Genomic DNA, 21,527 nt, shown 5'->3' on the forward strand with positions numbered 1-21,527 from the left:
GCGCCGTTCTGTGTAGCGCTCTGAACCGCGTCGGTGAGGGCTGAGGCGGGCGGGGTGAGGGGAAATCGGGGTAAGACTTGTTCGGGGAGGCGGTGTCGGCCCGGAGAAGGGAAGATGGCGCGGGCCGAGCCGTCGCTGCCGGAAGGCGGCGGTGAGTCACTACCGGGGCGGGGAGCGGCGGCGCTGCCGCAGGGCGGGTCCGCGGGGCGGGCCGAGCGCTCCCTGCGCTGCCGCACTGCGGCCGGCTCCGGCCTGCGCTGCCGCATCGCCGCCCTCTGGCGGGCTCTGGGGGCCCGGCGCTGCCCTGCGGGGAGAGGGTGAGCGGGATCGCCGGGCTCCGGTGCCGCATTGCTGCACTGCGGCCGTGAGGGAGATCGGGGTCTGGGGGTCCTCTAGTGGGAGTAATCTGTTAAAAGAACTCAGCAGAGTTCTTCTAACAGACGCAAAACAGGTTTAGTTAGTCAAATTAGAAAACTATTTTCTTATTTCTTGTTTTCTACAGCCAGAGTAACAAAATTGTAATTGGTGGAAGATAGCAACAGTAATGCGTTTGTTTAGGATTTGCTAAGGGCTGTACGTGACTTAAGTGGTTTTAACTGGAACGCCTGTATGCCTTGCAGGTCAACATGCAGATCTTTGTGAAGACCCTGACTGGCAAGACCATCACTCTCGAGGTTGAGCCCAGCGACACCATCGAGAATGTGAAGGCCAAGATCCAGGACAAGGAAGGCATTCCTCCTGACCAGCAGAGGCTGATCTTTGCTGGGAAACAGCTGGAAGATGGTCGTACCCTCTCTGACTACAACATCCAGAAAGAGTCCACCCTGCACCTGGTGCTGCGCCTGAGAGGTGGGATGCAGATCTTTGTGAAGACCCTGACTGGCAAGACCATCACCCTGGAAGTTGAGCCCAGCGACACCATCGAGAATGTGAAGGCCAAGATCCAGGACAAGGAAGGCATTCCTCCTGACCAGCAGAGGCTGATTTTTGCTGGAAAGCAGCTGGAAGATGGGCGCACCCTGTCCGACTACAACATCCAGAAAGAGTCCACCCTGCACCTGGTGCTGCGCCTCAGGGGTGGGATGCAGATTTCGTGAAGACCCTGACTGGCAAGACCATCACTCTCGAGGTTGAGCCCAGCGACACCATTGAGAATGTGAAGGCCAAGATCCAGGACAAGGAAGGCATTCCTCCTGACCAGCAGAGGCTGATTTTCGCTGGGAAACAGCTGGAAGATGGCGCACCCTGTCCGATTATAACATCCGAAAGAATCCACCCTGCACCTGGTGCTGCGCCTCAGGGGTGGAATGCAGATTTTCGTGAAGACCCTGACTGGCAAGACCATCACCCTGGAAGTTGAGCCCAGCGACACCATCGAGAATGTGAAGGCCAAGATCCAGGACAAGGAGGGCATTCCCCCTGACCAGCAGAGGCTGATCTTGCTGGGAAGCAGCTGGAAGATGGGCGCACCCTGTCCGACTACAACATCCAGAAGGAGTCCACTCTGCACCTGGTGCTGCGTCTGAGAGGTGGGATGCAAATCTTTGTGAAGACCCTGACTGGCAAGACCATCACCCTGGAAGTTGAGCCCAGTGATACCATCGAGAATGTGAAGGCCAAGATCCAGGACAAGGAGGGCATTCCTCCTGACCAGCAGAGGCTGATTTTCGCTGGAAAGCAGCTGGAAGATGGGCGTACCCTCTCTGACTACAACATCCAGAAAGAGTCCACCCTGCACCTGGTGCTGCGCCTGAGAGGTGGGATGCAGATTTTCGTGAAGACCCTGACTGGCAAGACCATCACCCTGGAAGTTGAACCGAGCGACACCATCGAGAATGTGAAGGCCAAGATCCAGGACAAGGAAGGCATTCCTCCTGACCAGCAGAGGCTGATCTTTGCTGGGAAACAGCTGGAAGATGGGCGCACCCTGTCCGATTATAACATCCAGAAGGAGTCCACTCTGCATCTTGTCCTGCGCCTCAGGGGTGGCTGTTAAGTCCTTGTGCATCTTGCTTGGCCCCAGGGTTGCCAGTGGCACTTTGTGTTTGCACTGTAGTTCTTCAATGTCTTAATATTAAGTTAATGCAAGGTTAATGCAAGCTTGAGTAACTGCTGAACAACTGTCTGTTGAAATGCTAATAAAGTTTTCTGTTGCACATTACACCCTGTAGTCTGTCTCAGTTCAAGCAGGTGAAACTGGTGTGTTAAAGTGAAACGCTTTGGCTTCTTACCATGGCAGCTTAAGCTTCTTTGCATGTATGATGAGGACCAACCTTGTGGTTAAAATGGTCTGGATTAAAATTTTAATGAAGTGCTAATAATACCATGTTGTTTTTTTCTTCCTAGATTTTAGCAGCATTCTGTTTCCAGGTGGGATGCAAAGACTCCCCAGAAAGGGAGTGGTGTCATTGCAGGGGGTGGGTTTTGCTGCAAGTGAAGGACTTGCAGTGTGTTCAAATCTCCTGGTGGTCCTGAGGGTGGGTTTGGGGGTTCCTGTGGGTGAGGTGTTTTTTCTGGCACATGGCCTGGGGGAGGACTGGTCACGGTGGGAGTTGTGTGGTGGGTGCAAAGGTGACACTTGAGCTGGTGACTGAGCAGTGTAACAACTGCCTGGGTTGGTAAATTCTGCACAATCAGTAGTGCTAAAAGGGAGAGAGTTCCCACTGAAGTCTGGGTTAGCAGGGTTGGGTTGGTGGGTTAAGAAAACACCTGGGGTCGGGCTGGGTGGTTCAAGTGCAGTGGTGGCTGTTTACAAGGGGATATGAGATCCAAAATGTCCCTGGATTTGGGATGGCTGTCAGCGTCTTCACCCTTTGAATTCTGACAGCTGCTCACCTTGAAATGGGGCCCCATCTGGGTGCACACAGCCTGTTGCTGCACTTTCCCCCCAAAACCTGTGTTACGTGCTGCCCTGCTTTTTTATCCCCTGGATCGCTGCTGTGGAAGTTGGTGTGTTCCTTTTGAATTTCATCACTGAACATTTGTGGTAAGTGTTGCACTTAAGGGAAATAACACCCAAATTTGCTGTTTTCATCGAAAATACACACTGCAAGTTCAGTGTGGGCTTGAGGGTTACATCCATGATCAGATTTTTTTTAGGAGCTTTTCTGTCTGCTGAGCTAGCAGAAATACAAAGTTGTGTAAATATTAGTGTCTCTGCCGCAAGAGACTTCCCTTAGTTTGAGTTTTCCTGTGATTGCTTTTTAGATTTTGTGCTTTTTGCAGTTTAACACCTGGCAGAGTGCCCAGAGAGGCTGTGCAGGCACTTCCCTGTGAGGGACTGAAAGGACAATAACCATGGAAAGAGTTCTGGGCAACCACCTTGGGGTGGCCCTGGCTGGACAGGGTGACCTCCAAATGTTCCTTCCAGCCCCGAGAATTCCCTCTCTCTGGGCTGGGTGTCTTTAGCCCTATGTTCACCTCTCAAGTCCCACAGGAGAAAAGGTGCTGAATAAACTGACATTTCTGATTTTCCTGCGAGGTTTGGGGTAGGCGCTGGATAAATTGACATTCCTGATTTTCCTGCTGGGCTTTGGGATGCCCTGCAGGGACAAGAGGTGACAGGAGGGGTCTGCCCCTCTGTTTGCTCTGGTTTTTGGCTGAGCCAAACTGGGTTGAACTGTGACCTCCACTGGTGCTGGAACACTGAGGGGTTCCAGGAAATGACTGCAAGGATTTCTTCATTAATAACAAGAAAAAAATCCTTGCAATTTAAGTAATTATGTGAATTAGGGAAATGTATATGAATCACAAGGAAGTGGGAATATGAATTTGTGGAACATGCAGTGTTTACACCAAAGTTATTAGCATGAAACAAGATAGCAGGCAATACAAATGATTGATGCTGTTAAAATACACGTTTTTAATTCCTAAAATATGGTAGTACGTCAAAAGTCTGTTTAGAGAGAATTATTCATAACTAAGGATTCAATATGGGTTTTTAGCCAGAATCTCTGTGCTATTAGAATAATCTTAATGCTCCCATATTTGCAACAGCTTCTGATAACATTTTAATACTACTGTAATTTGAGTTTTGTGACTGGCCTTTGAGTTTTTTCTTATTGCTTCAGTTAATTTCTAGTCTGTTTTCCCTTTAAAAAATCAAAGCCTCTGAAAGACAAACAAAAAGAAAAACTAGCTAAGACTTTGGATTTCATCTTCTATCCTTTAAAAAAATTACACCTATAAAAAGAGAAAATAAATTATCTATTATACTGGGTTTGGATACATTTGGGATTTTCTCTTTCCCTATAATAATCCTATAGGGAAAGAGAGGGTTAAGGCAGATCAACACTGGGAATAAATCCCCTCAGTATTTCTTTACCGTGTCCACAGCAACCCAAGGTGGCTTTGAAGATCTTTGCCTGCCCAATTTGGCTGTTTCAAAAGCAGCAGGAATTCGGCTGCCTCTGGCCACAGGATGTCACTGTTCCTCCACAAACAGGTTATTTTCCATCTGGCGTTCCTGTTTTGCTGCTCTTTGATTGTCAGAGCATTCCTACAGGCTGTGATCCTACAGAAAGGGATACATCAAGTAGAAAGATACTTCCATTTTAGGAATAAGAGCTGGATGGTTCCTTCAAGGCTTGAGAAGGATATAGATTGGTCTTTAAATGTTAAGATGTGGAACTTGCAGTTCCAGGAATACTTTGTGTAGATTAATTGAGTTCCCTGGCTATCAGACAAGTTCTGAGAAGGGATTATGTTTAAGAATATTTATGTTTCAGGTTGGTGTCTCTAGAGGTACTGATTTCCATCTGTAACTAAGACGTGAAGTGACTCAAATCCATCCCTTCAGTGAGGCTTTTATGCTAGCAGTTACATGGAAAAAAAAAAAAATAAGGCCTTGAAAAAAACACTTGATATTTTCCTGAGTGTGAAAATACACCTTTAAAAGAAACTATTTTTTCTTTTGGCCTACCTGTTGTATTTGAGAGGATTTAATTCTACCCTTTGTGTGCTGTTATTACGGTTTTCCTCCTCCTGTGAAGATGATTTTGTGCTGCTACACCTGAGTGGCCACAGATCAATCCTGTAACTAAATTACAAGTGACTTTGAACTTCTATTTACAGCGTACTGAAAAACATGGTATCAATCATAAGAGTATTATATTTTTTCAGGATTTGGTAAAAATAGGAACTTAGGTGAACACAGAATATGTATTTCAGGAAATGTTCTTGATTGCTTTTCCAAACACCATCATCCTCATGTTTCCTTTTGCTTAAGCAGGTTCCAGTCATTGCTTTTTCTGCTGTGAATTACTTGTCTATAATTCTAATAATGAATATATTTGATATTATTGCTGAATGAAAACTACTTGACTTCAAATTTCCCTTGACAGTTGACTTCTCTCTCCCCAGATTTCCACAGGACCTGTGCCTCTCCCATCAGGAGAAACCCAGACACATTTCATGAGTAAAACAAGCAGTGGTGAGATTCCTTCATGTTCCTCCACAGAAAAGCCTCAAAAATCAAAAGAAAAACTCCAGGCTGGAATGAAATCGCTGCTTTTCTTCTCCCTGCTCCGTGTCTCTGTGTTCCCCGTGGCTCTGCCTGGCTGTGGTGACCTCTCAGGGGCAGAGATTCCTTTCCCAGCAAAACCTGCCATTCCCCTCCCTCTGTGCTGGCTGCTCAGAGCAGATGTGCAGGGAGAGCTCTGCTGGGGTGCCCTCCTGGGGGCTGATCTCATCCCCTGGCTGCAGGGGTGGGATCCCTCCCAGGAAAGCTGGGGAAGAAGCCCGAGAGGATTTAAAACCACAAGTCCGAGCTGAACTCCTGGGCCTGAAGCTCTGTTGATATCACAGTAAATTAAATGTAACACAGCTAAAGCAAACTGAGCTAGATCAGTGCAAGGCTGGAATGAGGAGGGACTGCAGAGATTAGATCTGATCTTGCATTATTCTCCTTCATAGGCTGTTCTGTGGGTCTTAATAAATCGTAAGAAACCATCATGGAAAGCAAAAGCAGCTTTGCCTCGACCAGCTTCGTTTTGAAACACAGGGATCCTGAGATAGAAGCTTGGAATCTCCTGCAAAACTACGAGGAGGAAAAAGGCACTGTGCCATTTAATTGGTGTATTTATAGGGAGGTCTCAGGCTGCATCTGAGCTGAAGCCATCTGGGAATGTTCCTGTGGGGGACGAGCACATTCCAGGGAAGCGTCACAGCATCCTGCAGTCCTGTGGGATGAGGATGGCTCCAGGCTCTCCTTGGGCTCCGGGGAGGTTGGAAGAAGGAAGCACAGCCAGAGTTCAGTGTGTCATGCTGTGACACTCCTTTCCCCAAGGTTTTGGGCCGATGGTTCCCCTCCCTGCTGGGATTTCTCCTGGGACGTGCCCCTGCTGTCCAAGGTGTTGATTGGAAGGGCTCTTCTTCCACCATTTTGTTCATTAATAAGGTTTCCTGGCTGAGCTCTGGGTCATGTGAATGGCTTTGTAAAGCACCAGGAGCTCAGCTGGGAAGCCCTGGAGCAGCATTCCCTGGGGAAAGGCTGCTGAGGCAGTGGGTGCTGGGGGTCACCCAGCTCTGGTGACCCAATCCTCCCAGGAGAAGCTTCCCCCAGCCCTTTCTCTGGAGAAAACACAGGCCACTCACCTTTTGTTTTGATTCTTCTTTGCATCTTCTTCAGCCTTGAGTGACACCCTCCTTGGTCTGTCAACAGAAATGATGCTCAATAACCCATTTGGAGAAGTTTGGGGGCTGGGGCTGCTCTGTGCAGTGCCCCCGAGGAGCAGCTGATGCTGCACTTTGTGGGGTGATTCTGTCAGCTCACACACTCTGTGTCACTGGGGCTGTGCAGACCTCCCTTCCCACACAAGTGTTGGCCTGTCCCCAGGCTCTCCTGCTGCTCCTGGGGGAGCCTTGGGACAGCGTCCCGGGGCTGTGGCTGGAAGGCTGTGTGCAGGCAGGGGTTAAGCGTGTTCAATTTGCAGCAGCTTTCCCATATAAGAGCACTGCACTCATTGGCTCTCCCCTTCACTGAGAAATCGAGCCAGTCATTTCCTGTGCAAGACCTCCTTCACTCTGCAAAAAGCCACACTGGAGTAAAGCGCAGGGAGCTGGGCTGGTTCCTTCTCCCAGGCAGCTCGGATCCTCTCGTGGACAGCAGGAGTTTCCAGCCCATGGGCAGGCTGCTGAGGTGAACACGGGCTCCTCACCATGGAGGACAACATTTGGGGTCTGCCTTCATGCCAATTCACGCTTCGTGGTGCTTGACTTGGTGTCTGCTGGGAGGTTCTTCTGAAGGATCCTTTGGGGCTCCTGCTCAGATCAGTGCTGGGGTGGAGCTGGCATCAACTTTCTGGTAAGTGCTTTTTTCTTCCCAAAGCCTTGGTGGGGTCTCAGGAGAAATCACTCCGTTCTGGAGAAGTGCAAGTTGAGCTGGCAAGGAGAGAGTGCTCCCTGTGCTTCCCAGGGCTGCACAAAGAGGGTGGACACACCCAGAGGGTCCTTTTTTATAGGACCGTTTTACTCTTGCTTTTAACCCAGACAATTAAATAACTCCACTGAGCGCTGGGGAGAGATGGAAACTGCAGCTGAGGAATGATTTTGGGGAGAGGAAGACAGAAAAGCACAAGCAAACTGTTGTGGAAGTGCAGATATCCTTCTAAAGGATTGGGCCAAGTGCAGTAGTGTGTGTTTTGGGAGGGCAGCGAGCCTGAGCTGGGGTTGAAGGCTGTGAGCAGAGGAATGTCACTAGGGCACAGACTAAACCGAGTGCCTGCATTGTCATAACAGGTTGTCTCAGAATCAGCCCTGGGAGTTCTTGCCGGGAGCTGCATGAAGATGTTTTGTGGACGTTTTCTGCCCAGAGCTGTGTTTTTGTCACCCCTAACCTAAACCAAAAGGCTCAGCTGTGTCCAATTCCCTCTCTGCTGGTCAGGCTATGGAGTCTGCCTGTAGTCCCTGCGAGGGAGAATTTCTCTTCGGAGGAAACCTGTTAACCATTGGGAGGGAGCGCTGGGAATGAGAAGGAGCTGTTAACCAAAGCCGTGCTGCAGGTTGGTAACTGTGGATGTTTAATGGTTTAATTAATCCTCACAAACCGTGTGAATGTGCGGCCACTTCGGGCGGTGTGCCTTGGGTGTGGTCTGAGGTGGGTTCAGACAGATACAGAGAGATGGCTCCAAAGAGTCAAACAGAGCCAGGATGCAGCAGATGAGAGCAGGGGCTGGCTGGGAGCTCTGCTGGTGCTCGGAGGGCAGCAGATGTGCTGGAGCTGTGCTCTGTGCAGGCTGCCAGGGGCAGGGGCAGTGTGCTTGCCTTGGAGCTGAGAGCTCCAACTCTGTGCTCACGTGGATAACCAGCAGCTCCAGATATTGGGGAGATCCTGCTCATTTGGCCCAGGATGAAATGTCAGAGTGCCTGAATCCCAATTTGTGCAGGGTTTTTCCCTCTCTGAACAGCCTAAAGCTTCCCAGCAGGGACCTTGGGCAAACCTATCTCTGTTCCAAAGGGGCTCCAGTGAACCTTATCTTTTGGGCCACTTGGTGACCAGCCCGTGCCTGTGCTGGTTGCCCTGAGACAAGAGCAACGATCACAGACTCCTAAGAGGCCACTTCCTTCCCTTTTATGTCAGGAAACCTGTGCTGCTGCCAACAGGTGAGGTCATCTCACACAGGGGGTTCAGATGTGCTGCAGACAAAGTCGCCTGTGCTTCATGAGCTGGTTCTAAACTTCCCCTCTGTTGAAACCCCATTTAGGACCCTGATCCTTTATTCAAATTCTCCTCCTGTGCAGCTTTAGCAAATCTCCCTCTCAAGGGGCCCGTGGTCAACCTGGGAACTTTGTGTCACACCAAATGCCTTTTTGTGTTTGTGAAACCGCTTTTTTAGAGGGGGTTTGTGAAGAAATTGTGTTAATTCTCCCCTTCCCCTGCAGGTTTAGTGCCCCAACAGGGAACATCTTGTTGATCTGCAGCACCACCTCTCCTGGCAATGATAAGTTCACAAATGGGCAGCCAGGCCCAGCTCAGAGGAACAGGCTCATAGGATTGCTAGAAACAGATGACAGCATCCAGGAAGATAACCTGCCCGAGCAAAAAGGAGGAGAGGTCAGGACATGGAAGGAAAGGAGAGCCACAGCCCTTGGAGACATGTTATCAGAAGGAGAGCAGTGACTTTGCCCCTAAAATCAAGATTAATCTGAACTATCGGCCAGGACTTGTCAGCAAGTGAGTAACTTGGGGGTGTTTGACCAGTTGGGTCAGGATCCAGGTGATCCACCCTGATCCTGCCTGGTGGGAGCCTCTGGATTTTCCCAAGTCTACAGTAAAAGTGACAATATATGAGTATTACAGGCATGTGGTGGGAGGTCATTAAAGCAAGGAGGGGGCTTGTGTTAGGGCTGTGCTGCTCTGGAAGGTGCCCATGTGTTTCTGGGGTGTGTTTAGGGTGGGTTGGGTGTCACAGCAGCCTCACAGGGAGCCCTGCACAGCTGAGCTGCTCCTGCCAGGGCTGAGCAGCAGCCAGAGAGAGCTCCCCCATGGGCTGGGCCTGACTCTGCTCCTGCAGCTGTCCTGGGCTCCTCTCTCTGCTCTGGAGGCCTGCCAGCGCTGCACATCAGGCTGGGGCTGGGAACAGCTCCAACTGATGGAAAGAGCGGCCACTTAGGAGAATTCTGGGAAATAACTGTCTCTATTTTTCCCTTGACTCAAAAATAAAACACTTGAGTGATTTTTTTTTTCCTTTTCCCCCCCACTCAACAAACTCTCCTCCATCCTCCCTCCTTCCTTGCACTGTCCCACCAGAACCCTGCTCTTGTCCCTGCTCTCCAGAACTTCCTCCTCTGCACAAGTTGCTGACCCTTTGCGTTTGTCCCGCAGCCAGAAGGACCCGAATCGCTTTGACAGGGACCGGCTGTTCAGCGCCGTGATCAGGGGCAGCCCCGAGGCGCTGGATGGTTTGCTGGAGTACTTAAGGAGGAACTCCAAATTCCTCACCAATTCCGAGTACACAGGTAGGAGTCCTGCTCCCTGCAGTTGTTGTTGCTCACAGGGTTAGCAGAGGAACGTGCTCCTGGTTCTTTGCCTTCTCCACTCTCTGTCCCCTTTATTTTCCTTGTATTCACCCGAAGAATGCCATTAATTAAATAGATCCTAAGGGGTTTTTGCCTTAGGACTACTAAATATACTGATAAAAACCTTTAAATTAGGATTGCAGTTAGATCCCGCAGAGTTAAGTCTGAATCCAAGCCCTAGAGCTGTTGTGCAAAGCACAGCCACAATCATATCAACCCTCTCTCCCTGCCAGATGCAAAGACTGGAAGACCTGCTTATGAAAGCCCTGCTGAACTTGAAAAATGGCAAGAACGACACAATCCCAGTCTTGCTGGAAATAGACCAAAAGACACAGAACCCCCAGGCCACTTGTCAACGTGTCGTGCTCTGACTGTTTCTACAGAGGTGAGGATTCTGTGAGATGAGCAGGAAGAGGGGAACTGGAGCTCCTGCAGCCCCAGGGTCCTGGTGCACTCACAGCCCACTCCCCGTTGATTCTGATTCTGCTGCATCTTCTTCAGCCTTCAGTATACCCTCCTTGGTCTGTAAAACAGAAATGCTGCATGCTTAAGAACCTAGGAAATGAAGTGACTTGCTTGGGCAAGTATGAAAAGCACTTGTAAAGATGAAAAAGAGAGTGCTGTGTCTCTTGTTAAGTGAGTTATGCTGTTTGGCTGTGCTTTGAGCAGCAGCTGGTTGTCTCAAGCCTCTCATGGGATCTCAGGGCCAGGCAGGGGGAATTGCCTGCCCTGCTGGTGAATTTCTCATGGTTTTGAGGCTTGTTGAAAGCTCTCAGCTGCCAGCCCTGAGGCTGTGCAGAACTTGAAGCCGTGGCTGGTGTCATCCGGTCCTGTCCCCACCCTGAGAGAGTGACAGGGTTTGCTCTGTCCTCAGCCAGACTGCCCTGCACATTGCCATCGAGAAAAGGAGCCTTGAGATGGTGAAACTGCTGGTGGAGAATGGAGCTGATGTCCATGCCAGAGCCCACGGTGAATTCTTCAGGAAGAACAAAGAAGGGGTTACTTTTACTTTGGTGAGTCACTTGGGAACAAGTTCCTTTGGGTTTTTTTGCCATACTGTGTGTGATGCCACGAATTCCAGATGGGTTTGCCCCTCTGTTGCCACTTCAGTGCCCTTTCCTCAAGCCCTTGGTTATTTACACGGCAGAATCCTTTCCACAGCTGGGTTTCACTGTGCATTTCCATCATCTTTGGGTTTATGTGTTTAATCCTGTCTGGGGGGCTTCAGACAAACACCAATACTTGGCTGGTTCAGGTTTGAGAGATCAGTTTGAGATGCCTGGAAAGTGTTTCATCTGCCCCAGAAACAGAGCAATTGTTTACTGTGAAACCCTTTCAGAATCTAGAGACACTGAGCAGAACCTGTTCTGTGTTCAGTGATAAATTCTGGGCTAAAAAGTACTCTTCTAGGATTGTGTTTTTTTGTGTTTTTTTTCCTTTCTTTGATTACCTCTCATCGCCTCTTTCTGCTTCCCCTCCAAACGCCGTGGTCCTGATGTCTGCAGGGTGAACTCCCCCTCTCCCTGGCTGCCTGCACCAACCAGCTGGATTGTGGTGGATTATCTTTTAAACAACCCCCACCAGAAAGCCAGGCTGCAGGAGCAGGACACCCAGGGCAACACGGTGCTCCACGCCCTGGTGATGATTGCAGATGACACCGAGGAGAACACCAAGTTTGTGAGCACCACCTACGTGGAGATCCTGAAGGCGGGCGTGAAGCTCGACCCGACCTGCAAACTGGAGGAGATTGTCAACTATGATGGGTTAAATCCCCTGCAGCTCGCTGCCAAGACGGGCAAAGTGGAGGTAGGGACGAGCAGAGGGGAGCCCTGGGGCTGCTGAGGAAACAAGGGTGGTGTCATTTGCACCCTTGGTGTCCAGTGGGTTTGGGGTTGGAGCATCCTGCACCCAACCTGTGGTGATGCTGGTGACAGGGGTAGATGCCACAGGTGGCCATAAAGGAGGCACCTCCATCAAGTGTCTCCATAAAGGAGGGGCACCTCCAAACCACTCAGCTGTGTCCTGAAAAAGCCTCAGCTGCTGCTGCTGTCCCTGCTCCCTGCCCTGAAACTGGTTCCACTCCTGGGGGGACCCAGATGCAGTTGGCTGCCTGCTTTTAGCCAGACCCAGATGTTCCACGAGGCACAAATCCAGCTGTGTTGCTTTGGGTGTCCCTTCAGCACGGGGGACAATGTCCTGCTTGTGTCAGATCTTCAGGCACATCATCCAGAGGGAGATCAAGGAGCCCCTGTACCGCCACCTGTCCCGCAAGTTCACCGAGTGGACCTACGGCCCCATTCCACGTGTCCCTCTATGACCTGTCCTCCCTGGACAGCTTCGAGGAGAACTCTGTGCTGGAGATCCTGGCCTACAGCAGTGACACCCCGGTGAGGCTCCCACCACACCTCAAACACCACCTCAAATGGGGTTTTTCTGTCCTTTTTTGTACAGCGTTGCTGTATAATTATCGTGCTTTGAGTTCAGGTGATGATTTCTCTGACAGAAAGAAATGATTCATGGGAATGCTGGCAGGCTTTGTTATTCAGAGGCTGCTTGGTGTGGCTCTGCCCATCCATAATTTGAGAGAAATTATTGATCCTTTGGTTGTCTTAAGCCTCAGTTTGTTCAAATACCTGATGAAGTGACTTCTGTGCAATATTTATCTTTCACATTAAAAAGACCTGACTGAATGACTCCCCCTTAATGACTCCCCCAGTTGAAGCCACACAGCTCCAGCCCTTAAAAAGACAATCCTCTGGTGAATTCCCATTCCTGTTGGCACATAGGTGCATTTTGGTTGCTTTTTTCCCCCACAGAATCGGTACAAGATGGTGGTCTTGGAGCCACTGAACAAATTGCTTCAGCAAAAATGGGAAACCTTTGCTTCCAAGAGATTCTACTTCAGCTTGTCTCCTACTTGTCATTCATGATCATTTTTACAGCCATTGCATACTACCAGCCCTTAAGGGTAAAGGTAGGTCCTGTCCTTTTATCTGGAAGTGCTGGATGGATGGAGCAGTGTTTCAAAGTTGTGAGTGGTTTATCATCACTGCCTCTGCCTATCTCCAGTGCTTTGGGTGGTTTTGGTTTTGTCTTGCAGCCTTCCTTTCCAGTGGAGTTCACAGCTGGAGGCTTCCTGTGGGTCTCTGGACTGATCATTATCTTGTTAGGAGGCATTTACCTGATCTTTGCTCAGGTAGGGGGATCTCTTGTCTGGTTTCACTGTAAGACAGGGGGAAGAAAAAGGAAAGAATCACTGGCATGGAGGCAGCAGGATCTGCTCTCCTGACATCAGGAGGTGCAGGAGGGAATCCTGCTCTGAGATATTCAGTGTGACCTGGCAGGGACAGGGACAGCACAGGCCGGGTTGCTGGGCAAGGGGGATCACAGTTCCACAACAGCAAATCATTCTGAGAGCTTTCTGTGATTTCTGGTATTAAAATGCATCCCTGGCATTTAATGCAGGCTATTAATAAAGACATCAGGCTGAGCCATGATTCAGCCCTTGTTTATCCTTGCCCTTTATAAATAAGGGCTTTTTTCATCTGGGAGGGATGAAATTGGAGATCTTAAAGATGAAAAGGGGGAGCACATGGAGCAGAGCTTTGCCCTGGGGCAGGGCTCCCTCTCTCCCATGGGCTGATTCTGATGAATGATGAGTTGATTTTCCTCCCCAGAGCCTGTACCTGCGGAGGAGACGCCAGTCCCTGAAGACCATGTGCTCTGACAGCTGCATCGAGATCCTCATGTATGTCCTGGGGGCTTTGGCACAGCCACAGCTTGGAATTGCTGCTCTGGCTGTGCAGGGGACATTGCCACAGAGCTGGAGAGCAGGAAAACCAGAGCCTCTGCCCCTCTCTTTCCACCCCTGCTGCCTTCTCCTGCTGCTGCTGCCGTCCTGTCCTGAGCCTTTGTTGTAGTGGGCTTTGCTGGGTGGGATCTGCCTGCTCCTCTCAGCCTCCCCAATGTGTTTTAATTGCAGAGCAAATCTGCCAGGGGCCCTTTTTACCGAGGTGAGTCACCTCCACTTCCTCTTATTTTCCCTCCAGCTTCATCCAGGCGTTCTCCCTGCTGCTCTCAGCAGTGCTGTATGGAGCCAGCTCCGAGAACTACGTGGCAGTGATGGTGTTCTCCCTGCTCCTGGGCTGGGGTGAACACGCTCTACTACACCCGCGGCTTCCAGCGCAGCCGGCATCTACAGCGTCATGATCCAGAAGGTCGGGCTGGGGGGGGAGAAAAATCCCTGCAGGGAAAGGTTTTGGGGTGTGGGGAGCTGGAATTGATCTCCTGTGGAAGCACAGATGTTGCAGAAAGAGGTTGGAGCAGTGGCTGCAGCAAACCATGGTTTGAATGTGCCAGGTGACAGCAGCTGACACCTGAGTGTGCCGAGACCTGCTCCAAAGGAGCTCTGCAAATCAGTGTGGGCTCCCTGGAGCTGCTCAGCGTGGCCTGGGAAGGGTTTCCAGATCTGCACAGAGACCTGGGGCTAGAAAGCAAAGCAGAAGTGAAATGAGGTGCCAGGGAAGGATTCTGGTCACCTTTGTGTAAATGGAGATGGAAAGAAGAGCGGGGGGTGGTGTGTTGAAACAATTTGGAAACAGCCATAATTGGGGAGGATATCCCAACAGGATATTTAATTTAAACAGCAGGATATTATTTAAATATCCAACAGGATATTTATTTGTTTCAAAGAACTGTTCATACTAACAGAGCAACAAAGAAGTTCATAGCACTGTCAGGTTAAGCTGCCAATGATTTATTTACATGTGGAAGTAATTTCATACATATCAGTAGCTTTTTAAACTGGATAAAACGTGGAAACCTTGGTGTCAGTGTTCCTGAGGGCCGGTCCTGTGATGTGGGGGATCATCCTGGTGATTTCATGTGAGATAAAGACAGCACTTCCCCCTGGCTCATGTTTCAGACCATCATGAGAGACCTGCTGCGTTTCCTCTCGGTTTATATCATCTTCCTGTTTGGCTTTGCTGCAGGTGAGCCCTCTCTGAGCTGGGTGTGGGCTGAGCTGCACAAAGCACTTTCCCGAGGACTCAAAGTGTTGTTTCTCCCCCAGCTCTGGTGACCCTGATGGGTGATGCCCCCTCGGTGTCTCAGAACAAGTCCCCTGGCTCAGCTGGAGAGCACGGGCAGCCACGCCATGTACGGGGGGCTGCTCAGCGTCTCCCTGGAGCTCTTCAAGATCACCATTGGCATGGGAGACCTGGATTTCCAGGAGCACGCCAGGTTCAGATACTTTGTCATGCTGCTGCTGCTGCTGTTTGTGATCCTCACCTACATCCTGCTGCTGAACATGCTGATTGCCCTCATGAGCGAGACCGTCACGGATATTTCTGGCTACAGCAAGAGCGTCTGGAAGCTGCAGGTGAGGCCCAGGGCTCTGCTGGGCTCTCACAGAGGCAGGGCTGGCAGTGCCTGTCTAAGCTCAGCTCTTAATGTGCCTCTGACATGAAGTTGTCACCCTGAGAGTGCATTTTTAGGTGTGTTTATAACTCTTTGCACGCTCCACGTGCATGGGAAACTTGAGGCAGCACTTCAGGAGCATTTTGGGGTTGGGTTTCACAAAGATTCCCCAAGTCCAAGGGGTTTCTGAGTGGGGAGGATTTAATGGGAAGGTTGGGCTGGGCTCTGTCTGTGCCCTGGTTTCTCTCTGACGTGGGTTTTGTTCTTTCAGAGGGCAATTGCTATTCTGGAAATAGAGAAGGCCTGGCTGTGGCGCCAGGGGGGGAAGAGGAGATCCGGCTGCTTCATGTCAGTGGGGGCTCAATAAGAAAGATGAGAGGTGGTGTTTCAGGTAAGACCATTCCCCCTCACACTCCAGAGGGGTCACAGCCCTGGAGCTCCACAGGGAATTCCAGCACTGACTCAACCACACATTCCTGGGTACATCCAAAGTTGCTGCTGATTGCCACGCTGGAGGTCTGAGAGTTAATTTATCCTCCAGCATTGTCACCTTTGTCTTAAGAACAAATTCCCTGAACTGGAAAAATTTGAAACCAAACAGACCAGTGGACAATGTGCAGGGGGAGAAGATATTTTACCTCATGGAGCTTTGATTACAGAATTTCTTTGCTTTAAAAAAAAAAAAAAAAAAAAAAGCTCTGTAAGGTGCTGCTGCTACAGCCAAACCATCAGGGTGGTGTTGGCAGGGTGAGCTGGGCTGGGAGGCTGCAGGACAGTGAGATCTGGCTTGACATGCTGCATTCCAGGCATCAATGTCTTGTTGCATTTTGTCTCTCCAGAGTAGAGGAAATTAAATGGGCTGACTGGGCAAAGGATGTGGGAGTTCTGAAGGAAGAACCTGGAAACACCAGTGATCCAGAAATAAATCCAGAAGGTAAATTAAATCATGGAGAAAGGTCTGCAGTATCCTTTTAGCTTCCTGCTCAACAAACTGCTCTTGGCATGTTGTTATGTCTTTGGCAACAGAATTCCATGCAGGAATTCCAACTTGAAATTGCTTCCCTGCAGCAGCATCACTTGTGAGCTGAGAAAATAAAGATTTAGTGTAGGTCTGAATCTGGATAGGGTTTGGGAACAAACCAAAGATGAAGGAGATGCCATTCCAATTTAGCTCTGGGAGAAATGAGCAGGAAATGCTGCTGAGGATAAGCAAGGGCTGCTCTTATTTGTGGCTCTGTGGCCCCAATGGTACTTTTCCTAGGAAAGGTAAAACTTAGGGTCATTCATCCTGGTCATGGTAAAATCACAGGGCTTTTAAAGCCTGAAGCTCGGCATTAACTCTGGGAACATTGTGAAATTCTGCCTGAGATCTTCCTGTTTGCTTCCCTTGGTAGACCTGGGAAGGAACTCTACGGGGAACAGAGCTGTTACACTGTTAGTAAGATTTTTATTCAGCCTGGCAGAGCCTGGGCAGAAGCTCCAGTGGATTTGGACACAACCTGCAGTGTAGATTCCTCCTGGGTGCCAGTTTTCCAGGACTGGGGACGTTGCAACGCTTAAAAAAATTCTGTGGGGTGTGTGTTGGGTGTTCCCTGAGCCTTCACCCTTCTAAAGCTGGGTCCCTTCGTCAGCCTCCTGCTGATGAAGGGCTGTCCTTGTGTCCCCTGCTGCAGACACCAGGTCCTGGAAACGGCCAGCACAGAAACCACCCCGAGCAGCTGCCCCAGAGGAGCAGTCCCTGCTGCAGCCCCAGCCAGCAGCCACAGAGATGGTGCCTCTGCAGGGACAAACCAGAGGGCTTTGACAGCTTTTTGGTGAGCTGCAGCCTTGCCTCCACCTTCAGAGGAGGAGTTCTTCCCCCAGCAGCTGAAGAACTGAAGGCACTGGCAGTAGCAAAGTGCATTTCGTGGAGGACTGTGGTTCAGCCTGTGGCTTTCAGTGTTGTCGTGCACTTTAACGACTCATTTCCTCTGAAGAAACTGTTTTTACTCGACCTTCTCTGCCTGACACTTTCTTATTACTGTGCCTAAAGACCCAGTGGTGGGAGCAAGCTCCTGGAGCAGTGGGGAAGGCAGGGATCACTCTGCAGGGATCACTCTGCAGGGATCACTCTGCAGGGATCACTCTGCAGGGATCACTCTGCAGGGATCACTCTGCAGGGATCACTCTGCAGGGATCACTCTGCAGGGATCACTCTGCAGGGATCACTCTGCAGGGATCACTCTGCAGGGATGATGCTCATGGATAATGCTCATGGAATGACCTGGCTGAGGATGGCCCAGCCTGTCCTTGTGCCACAAGGGACTGCATTGAGGTGCTTTGGAATAAAGAGTGTTGTAGAGTCCTAAAAAAGCTGCTGAGGGTGGAGTTGTCCTCTGTGCAAAGCCCTGCTGGGGTGAGATGTGGCTGGACAGACACTCTGCAGCTGCACCCAGCCTGAGGCAGCAGCTGCAGCCAGGGTCCCCATTTCACACTCTGAGAATGAAATTCTTTGCACGTTTATTTAAAAGCACAGGGAGTGATGTGGATTTGCTGGACCTGAAACTTTGCGTGGTGGATTTCTGGGACTTCTGTTTTTCACGGGGTTGCTTTTTCTCTGTAATGAACAGCAGCAGAATCCTGCTCGTGGCCCCTGAGAGACTGATGGGCCAACACTTTTTGTGTGGTTTTTGCTTCCTGTTCCTCCTGATGGGCATCCTGTCTTGCTGCAAATGTCTGCAAGGACCTTGTTACTTTTTGTGATGTGCACCCAGCCTCAGGCAGGAGGGGCAGTCTGCTGTAAACTCTGTGGGAAAAGAGATAAAAATGAGCTGTCTCACTTTTCACTTTATTTAACAGTAATAACATGTAGAATTTCTGTAAATAATACAGCCAGTGTACTTAACTGAAAATGCTCATTTTTTGGATGTGTTTTTGGAGCTTCTGCCTTTCTCAGAAAGGGAGAGAAGGTGTTATTAGTGTGGACTGTAAGTTCTTATCAGATTCCTGATTACTGCTGTGGGAGTTAACTCCTGTTTTCATGGCCTGATGTCAGTTTGTGCAGCCACATGTGAGAATGGAGCAGCTGAGGCTGCCCTGGATGCACCTTCCAGTGCAGGGAAAGGTTGGTGAGAATCCCAGGAAAGCTGCAGACCACAGGGGCAGCACCTTTCCTTCACTGAGATAAGCTGTGCAACCTGAGCTCCCTGTATCAATTCCACTCTGACAGAGTGAGGCTTGGAGGTTTTTCCTTTGGAGACCATCATCTTAATCCTCACTGCATGCATGTGACAGGCAGCAAAAACTTGTTTGAAAATGTGTTCTCTGCACTTCAATGGGTTCTTCCTCCTGTGCTGGGCAATTCCCCCTCCAGCCTCACTGCCCTGGGACTCTGGGTGGGAACTGACTTTTCTTGCTCCAGCTTCTGTTGTTTTCTTGCATTGTGAAGCCTTCAGCTGCTTTTTCCATCTATGGCTTTGTCCTAAGTGTTCCCAAGATTTGGCAAGGTGCTCCTAATGCACGGGAGGCTCATCTGGCATATGATAAATCCATCGCTGTGCTCGGCGCTTTGCTGTGGCAGGGACACTTGGAGATCCTAAAGAAATGCAGGATCAGGTCTGCCATCCCTGTTTGGACTCCTGATAAATGATCTTGCTGGTAGTTTGGGGAAGCTGTGGGCACTGACATCTTTCACCATCACCTTCCTCTTCAGCCATTCCTTGAACCTGCTTCTCTTTTCAAGCTTGGCAGCGCTTGTTTCTCTTTTGATGTGCATCAGAAATGTTCTGCTGTGGAGCAGGGCTGTGGCATCCCCTGAGCTTCCCTGGCACACCCCAGCCCTGCAGCCTCGTGGATGAAGGATGATGAGTAGCAGGTCCCCCAGGATTTTGGGGCCCATTCTTAGCAGATGATAATGTTCAGTCAGGAAACCCTGCAGTCATTTACACAAGAACTTCTCAACAGGTGAGCTGTCCTCTCCCTTCTCCCTCTGCCACTGAACCCCTCTGCAGTGCACTGGGGGAGGTTTTGCAGGGCTCTGACAACAGAAAAACCTCTCACAAATGGCAGTGGAGGGACAGCTGCAAGTTTCCTCTCTCTGTCTGATGCACAGAGGTTCTGGAGGCCCAGCCCTGCCATGAGAAGACACCAGCAGCTCCCAGTGCTTCAGGGCTGATCAAACCCTCTGGAGGTGCTTTGGGCAGAGTTCCTTGGCTCCTGGCAGGGTGAGAGATGAACCTTGGGCATCCAAATCTCTCCTTTACCCCAGCACGCTTTGCCTGGTCCTTGCTCCCTGTGCCCTCTGTAGAAGGCTCTGAGCTCCCTCACAGCTTTTCTCTGCAATTTTCCTTAAAGGAACTCAATGTCTGCAGTGTGTGGTTCCCAATCCTTGATTTTCCTCAGGGGCAGAAGTGGAATCAAACCTTCCTTGTTCCTCAGATGCTTTGGTTTTTTTTTTTTTTTTTTTTTTTTTTTTTTTTTTTTTTTTTTTTTTTTTTCCTTATTTTTGCAAAGACTGCTCTGAAGCTGGAGCCAACACTGGGAGCTGTATCCATGAGCTGATTCCCTCTCTCTCCATCTCCCTGTGACCCTACTTGCAACTGAACATATTTTCCATTGCCTCTGGAGCTCACAGAGGGAGCCTTTGAAGTGTGACAGCCCCAGGCCCCGACAAAGACCAGATGCTTTCTGTGAGTCCCAGGAGCTGCCCAGGGCTGGGGCTGAAGGGCTGCAGCTGGTGGAGTTTGCAGCTGGACTCTTCCTGGGGCTGGCTCTCACTTTCGGGCTTTGCTGTGTTGAAGAAATTTCATTTCTTGCCATGTGACTGAAAAAAAAATTAAAATGGGGGTGGGGAAAAAAAAAAAAAAACAAACCCCGAAACATTTGAAAATAAAACTTCCTCTTTGCAAACTTACATCTGCTTCTGCAGAATAAAAAAACCCCAAACCTGGGATGAGGCAAAGGCTCAGGAAGATGTGGCTGTGGCTGCCTTGGAGGTGGAACAGAACTACTACTCAATCTGAGTGCAAGAGGGGGTTTTCTTGGTTCCTCTTTTACCATAATCTTTTTTTTTCCAGCTCAGATTTGTGGCATGTGGAGTGTTACAGCATTTCTGGACTCTGAGGATGGTTGTCAAATGTTAAACACAGAGGAGGAGAGTTGGAGGTAGCTGGAAAGGGCCCCTGGGGTTTGTTGCACTCCTCTCTGAGAATCCTTGGAAAATTTAGATTTTCTGGGCAGACAGAACCATGTTTCTATTTCACTGGGCAGAAGAGCTATCCTCAGCTGACAGTGTTGGTTTTGTTGGCATTCACATCTCCAACACTAAAGTCAGGGATTCCATCGCTGCAGAAAAAAAAAAATCTGCTATTTTGGAATCCTCTGGATTAAAACCTTCATCCATTAGGACAAGAATGAATCTGCAGAGTGCCAGAACCATTTCCTTTTGTTCATCCCAAGCTTACAGTGCTTTACCTCTGCAGCAAAGACTTTGGAAGGGATCTTGAAATTTGGGAAAAAATTCAGCTAACTGGGCTGTGCTGTATTTCTGTCCACTCTCAGAGGTCACAGGGATGGAGCTGTGCTGTTCCATTTTTTCCTGCTGTCAGACTGTTGAATAATGATTGTGCTGCTCCTAAACTGGTTACAGGATGTGTCCCTGAGGATGGCTGGAATAAAATAAATAATAGGAAACGATCCACATATAAGTAGATATGCGATGTTTTGTTCTAAAAATTGCCCTTTACTGCTGCAAAAGGCCGCTAATTCTACAAAACTATATATAGAGAATTCCAGTGCAAGGGCCGCTCGTCTCTTTCTGGAGCCCAGGTTGGGTTTTATTTGGGATCTGAGCTCTGTGGATGTGAAGCACGATGGGCTGACAGTCACTCCCCTGGCTGCAGCTCCCTGGGATCCTGGTGGAGGGAAGGAGAAAAAAGGGTTTACGGCCATCGCCTGGAGACAGAGGTGAAAACACTGGCAGCGTAAACACTCCCTGCTGGGGATTTTCCAACCATGCCTAAGGAGTGACAAATAAAACATTCCTGCCTCGTGCTCCCTGCTGGATGTGCTCTCCCTGTATGGTAGAGGACTGAGGGCTGCAGCCAGAGCTCCTG

General features: G+C 49.8%; 2 protein-coding genes and 1 long non-coding RNA gene across 3 annotated transcripts; all 3 read left to right on the forward strand.

Annotated features, from left to right (window-relative positions):
* Window positions 1-132: 132 nt before the first annotated feature.
* UBC (ubiquitin C) lies at window positions 133-2,323 on the forward strand. Its single transcript, XM_066333452.1, is given in 6 exon segments — window positions 133-151; window positions 621-1,086; window positions 1,089-1,238; window positions 1,241-1,261; window positions 1,264-1,437; window positions 1,440-2,323. Coding segments are annotated over 5 exon segments (1,362 nt in total). The 5' UTR covers window positions 133-151; window positions 621-626; the 3' UTR covers window positions 1,997-2,323.
* Window positions 2,324-7,499: 5,176 nt separating this feature from the next.
* LOC136370160 (transient receptor potential cation channel subfamily V member 2-like) lies at window positions 7,500-17,428 on the forward strand. The gene is given in 28 exon segments (XM_066333454.1): window positions 7,500-7,623; window positions 8,362-8,378; window positions 8,630-8,645; window positions 8,945-9,027; window positions 9,029-9,172; window positions 9,824-9,957; window positions 10,251-10,266; window positions 10,268-10,355; window positions 10,357-10,413; window positions 10,896-11,030; window positions 11,523-11,567; window positions 11,569-11,823; window positions 12,227-12,316; window positions 12,318-12,404; window positions 12,834-12,921; window positions 12,924-12,991; window positions 13,118-13,213; window positions 13,695-13,765; window positions 14,067-14,166; window positions 14,168-14,206; window positions 14,208-14,234; window positions 14,942-15,008; window positions 15,089-15,138; window positions 15,140-15,397; window positions 15,707-15,790; window positions 15,792-15,826; window positions 16,275-16,369; window positions 17,109-17,428. Coding segments are annotated over 28 exon segments (2,457 nt in total). The 5' UTR covers window positions 7,500-7,542; the 3' UTR covers window positions 17,240-17,428.
* Window positions 17,429-19,573: 2,145 nt separating this feature from the next.
* LOC136370161 (uncharacterized) lies at window positions 19,574-21,119 on the forward strand. Its single transcript, XR_010745124.1, has 2 exons — window positions 19,574-19,637; window positions 20,490-21,119. It is a non-coding gene; the product is annotated as an uncharacterized lncRNA (long non-coding RNA).
* Window positions 21,120-21,527: the final 408 nt, after the last annotated feature.

This window comes from Sylvia atricapilla, chromosome 20, assembly GCF_009819655.1.
Source record: "Sylvia atricapilla isolate bSylAtr1 chromosome 20, bSylAtr1.pri, whole genome shotgun sequence".
NCBI classification, from domain to species: domain Eukaryota; kingdom Metazoa; phylum Chordata; class Aves; order Passeriformes; family Sylviidae; genus Sylvia; species Sylvia atricapilla.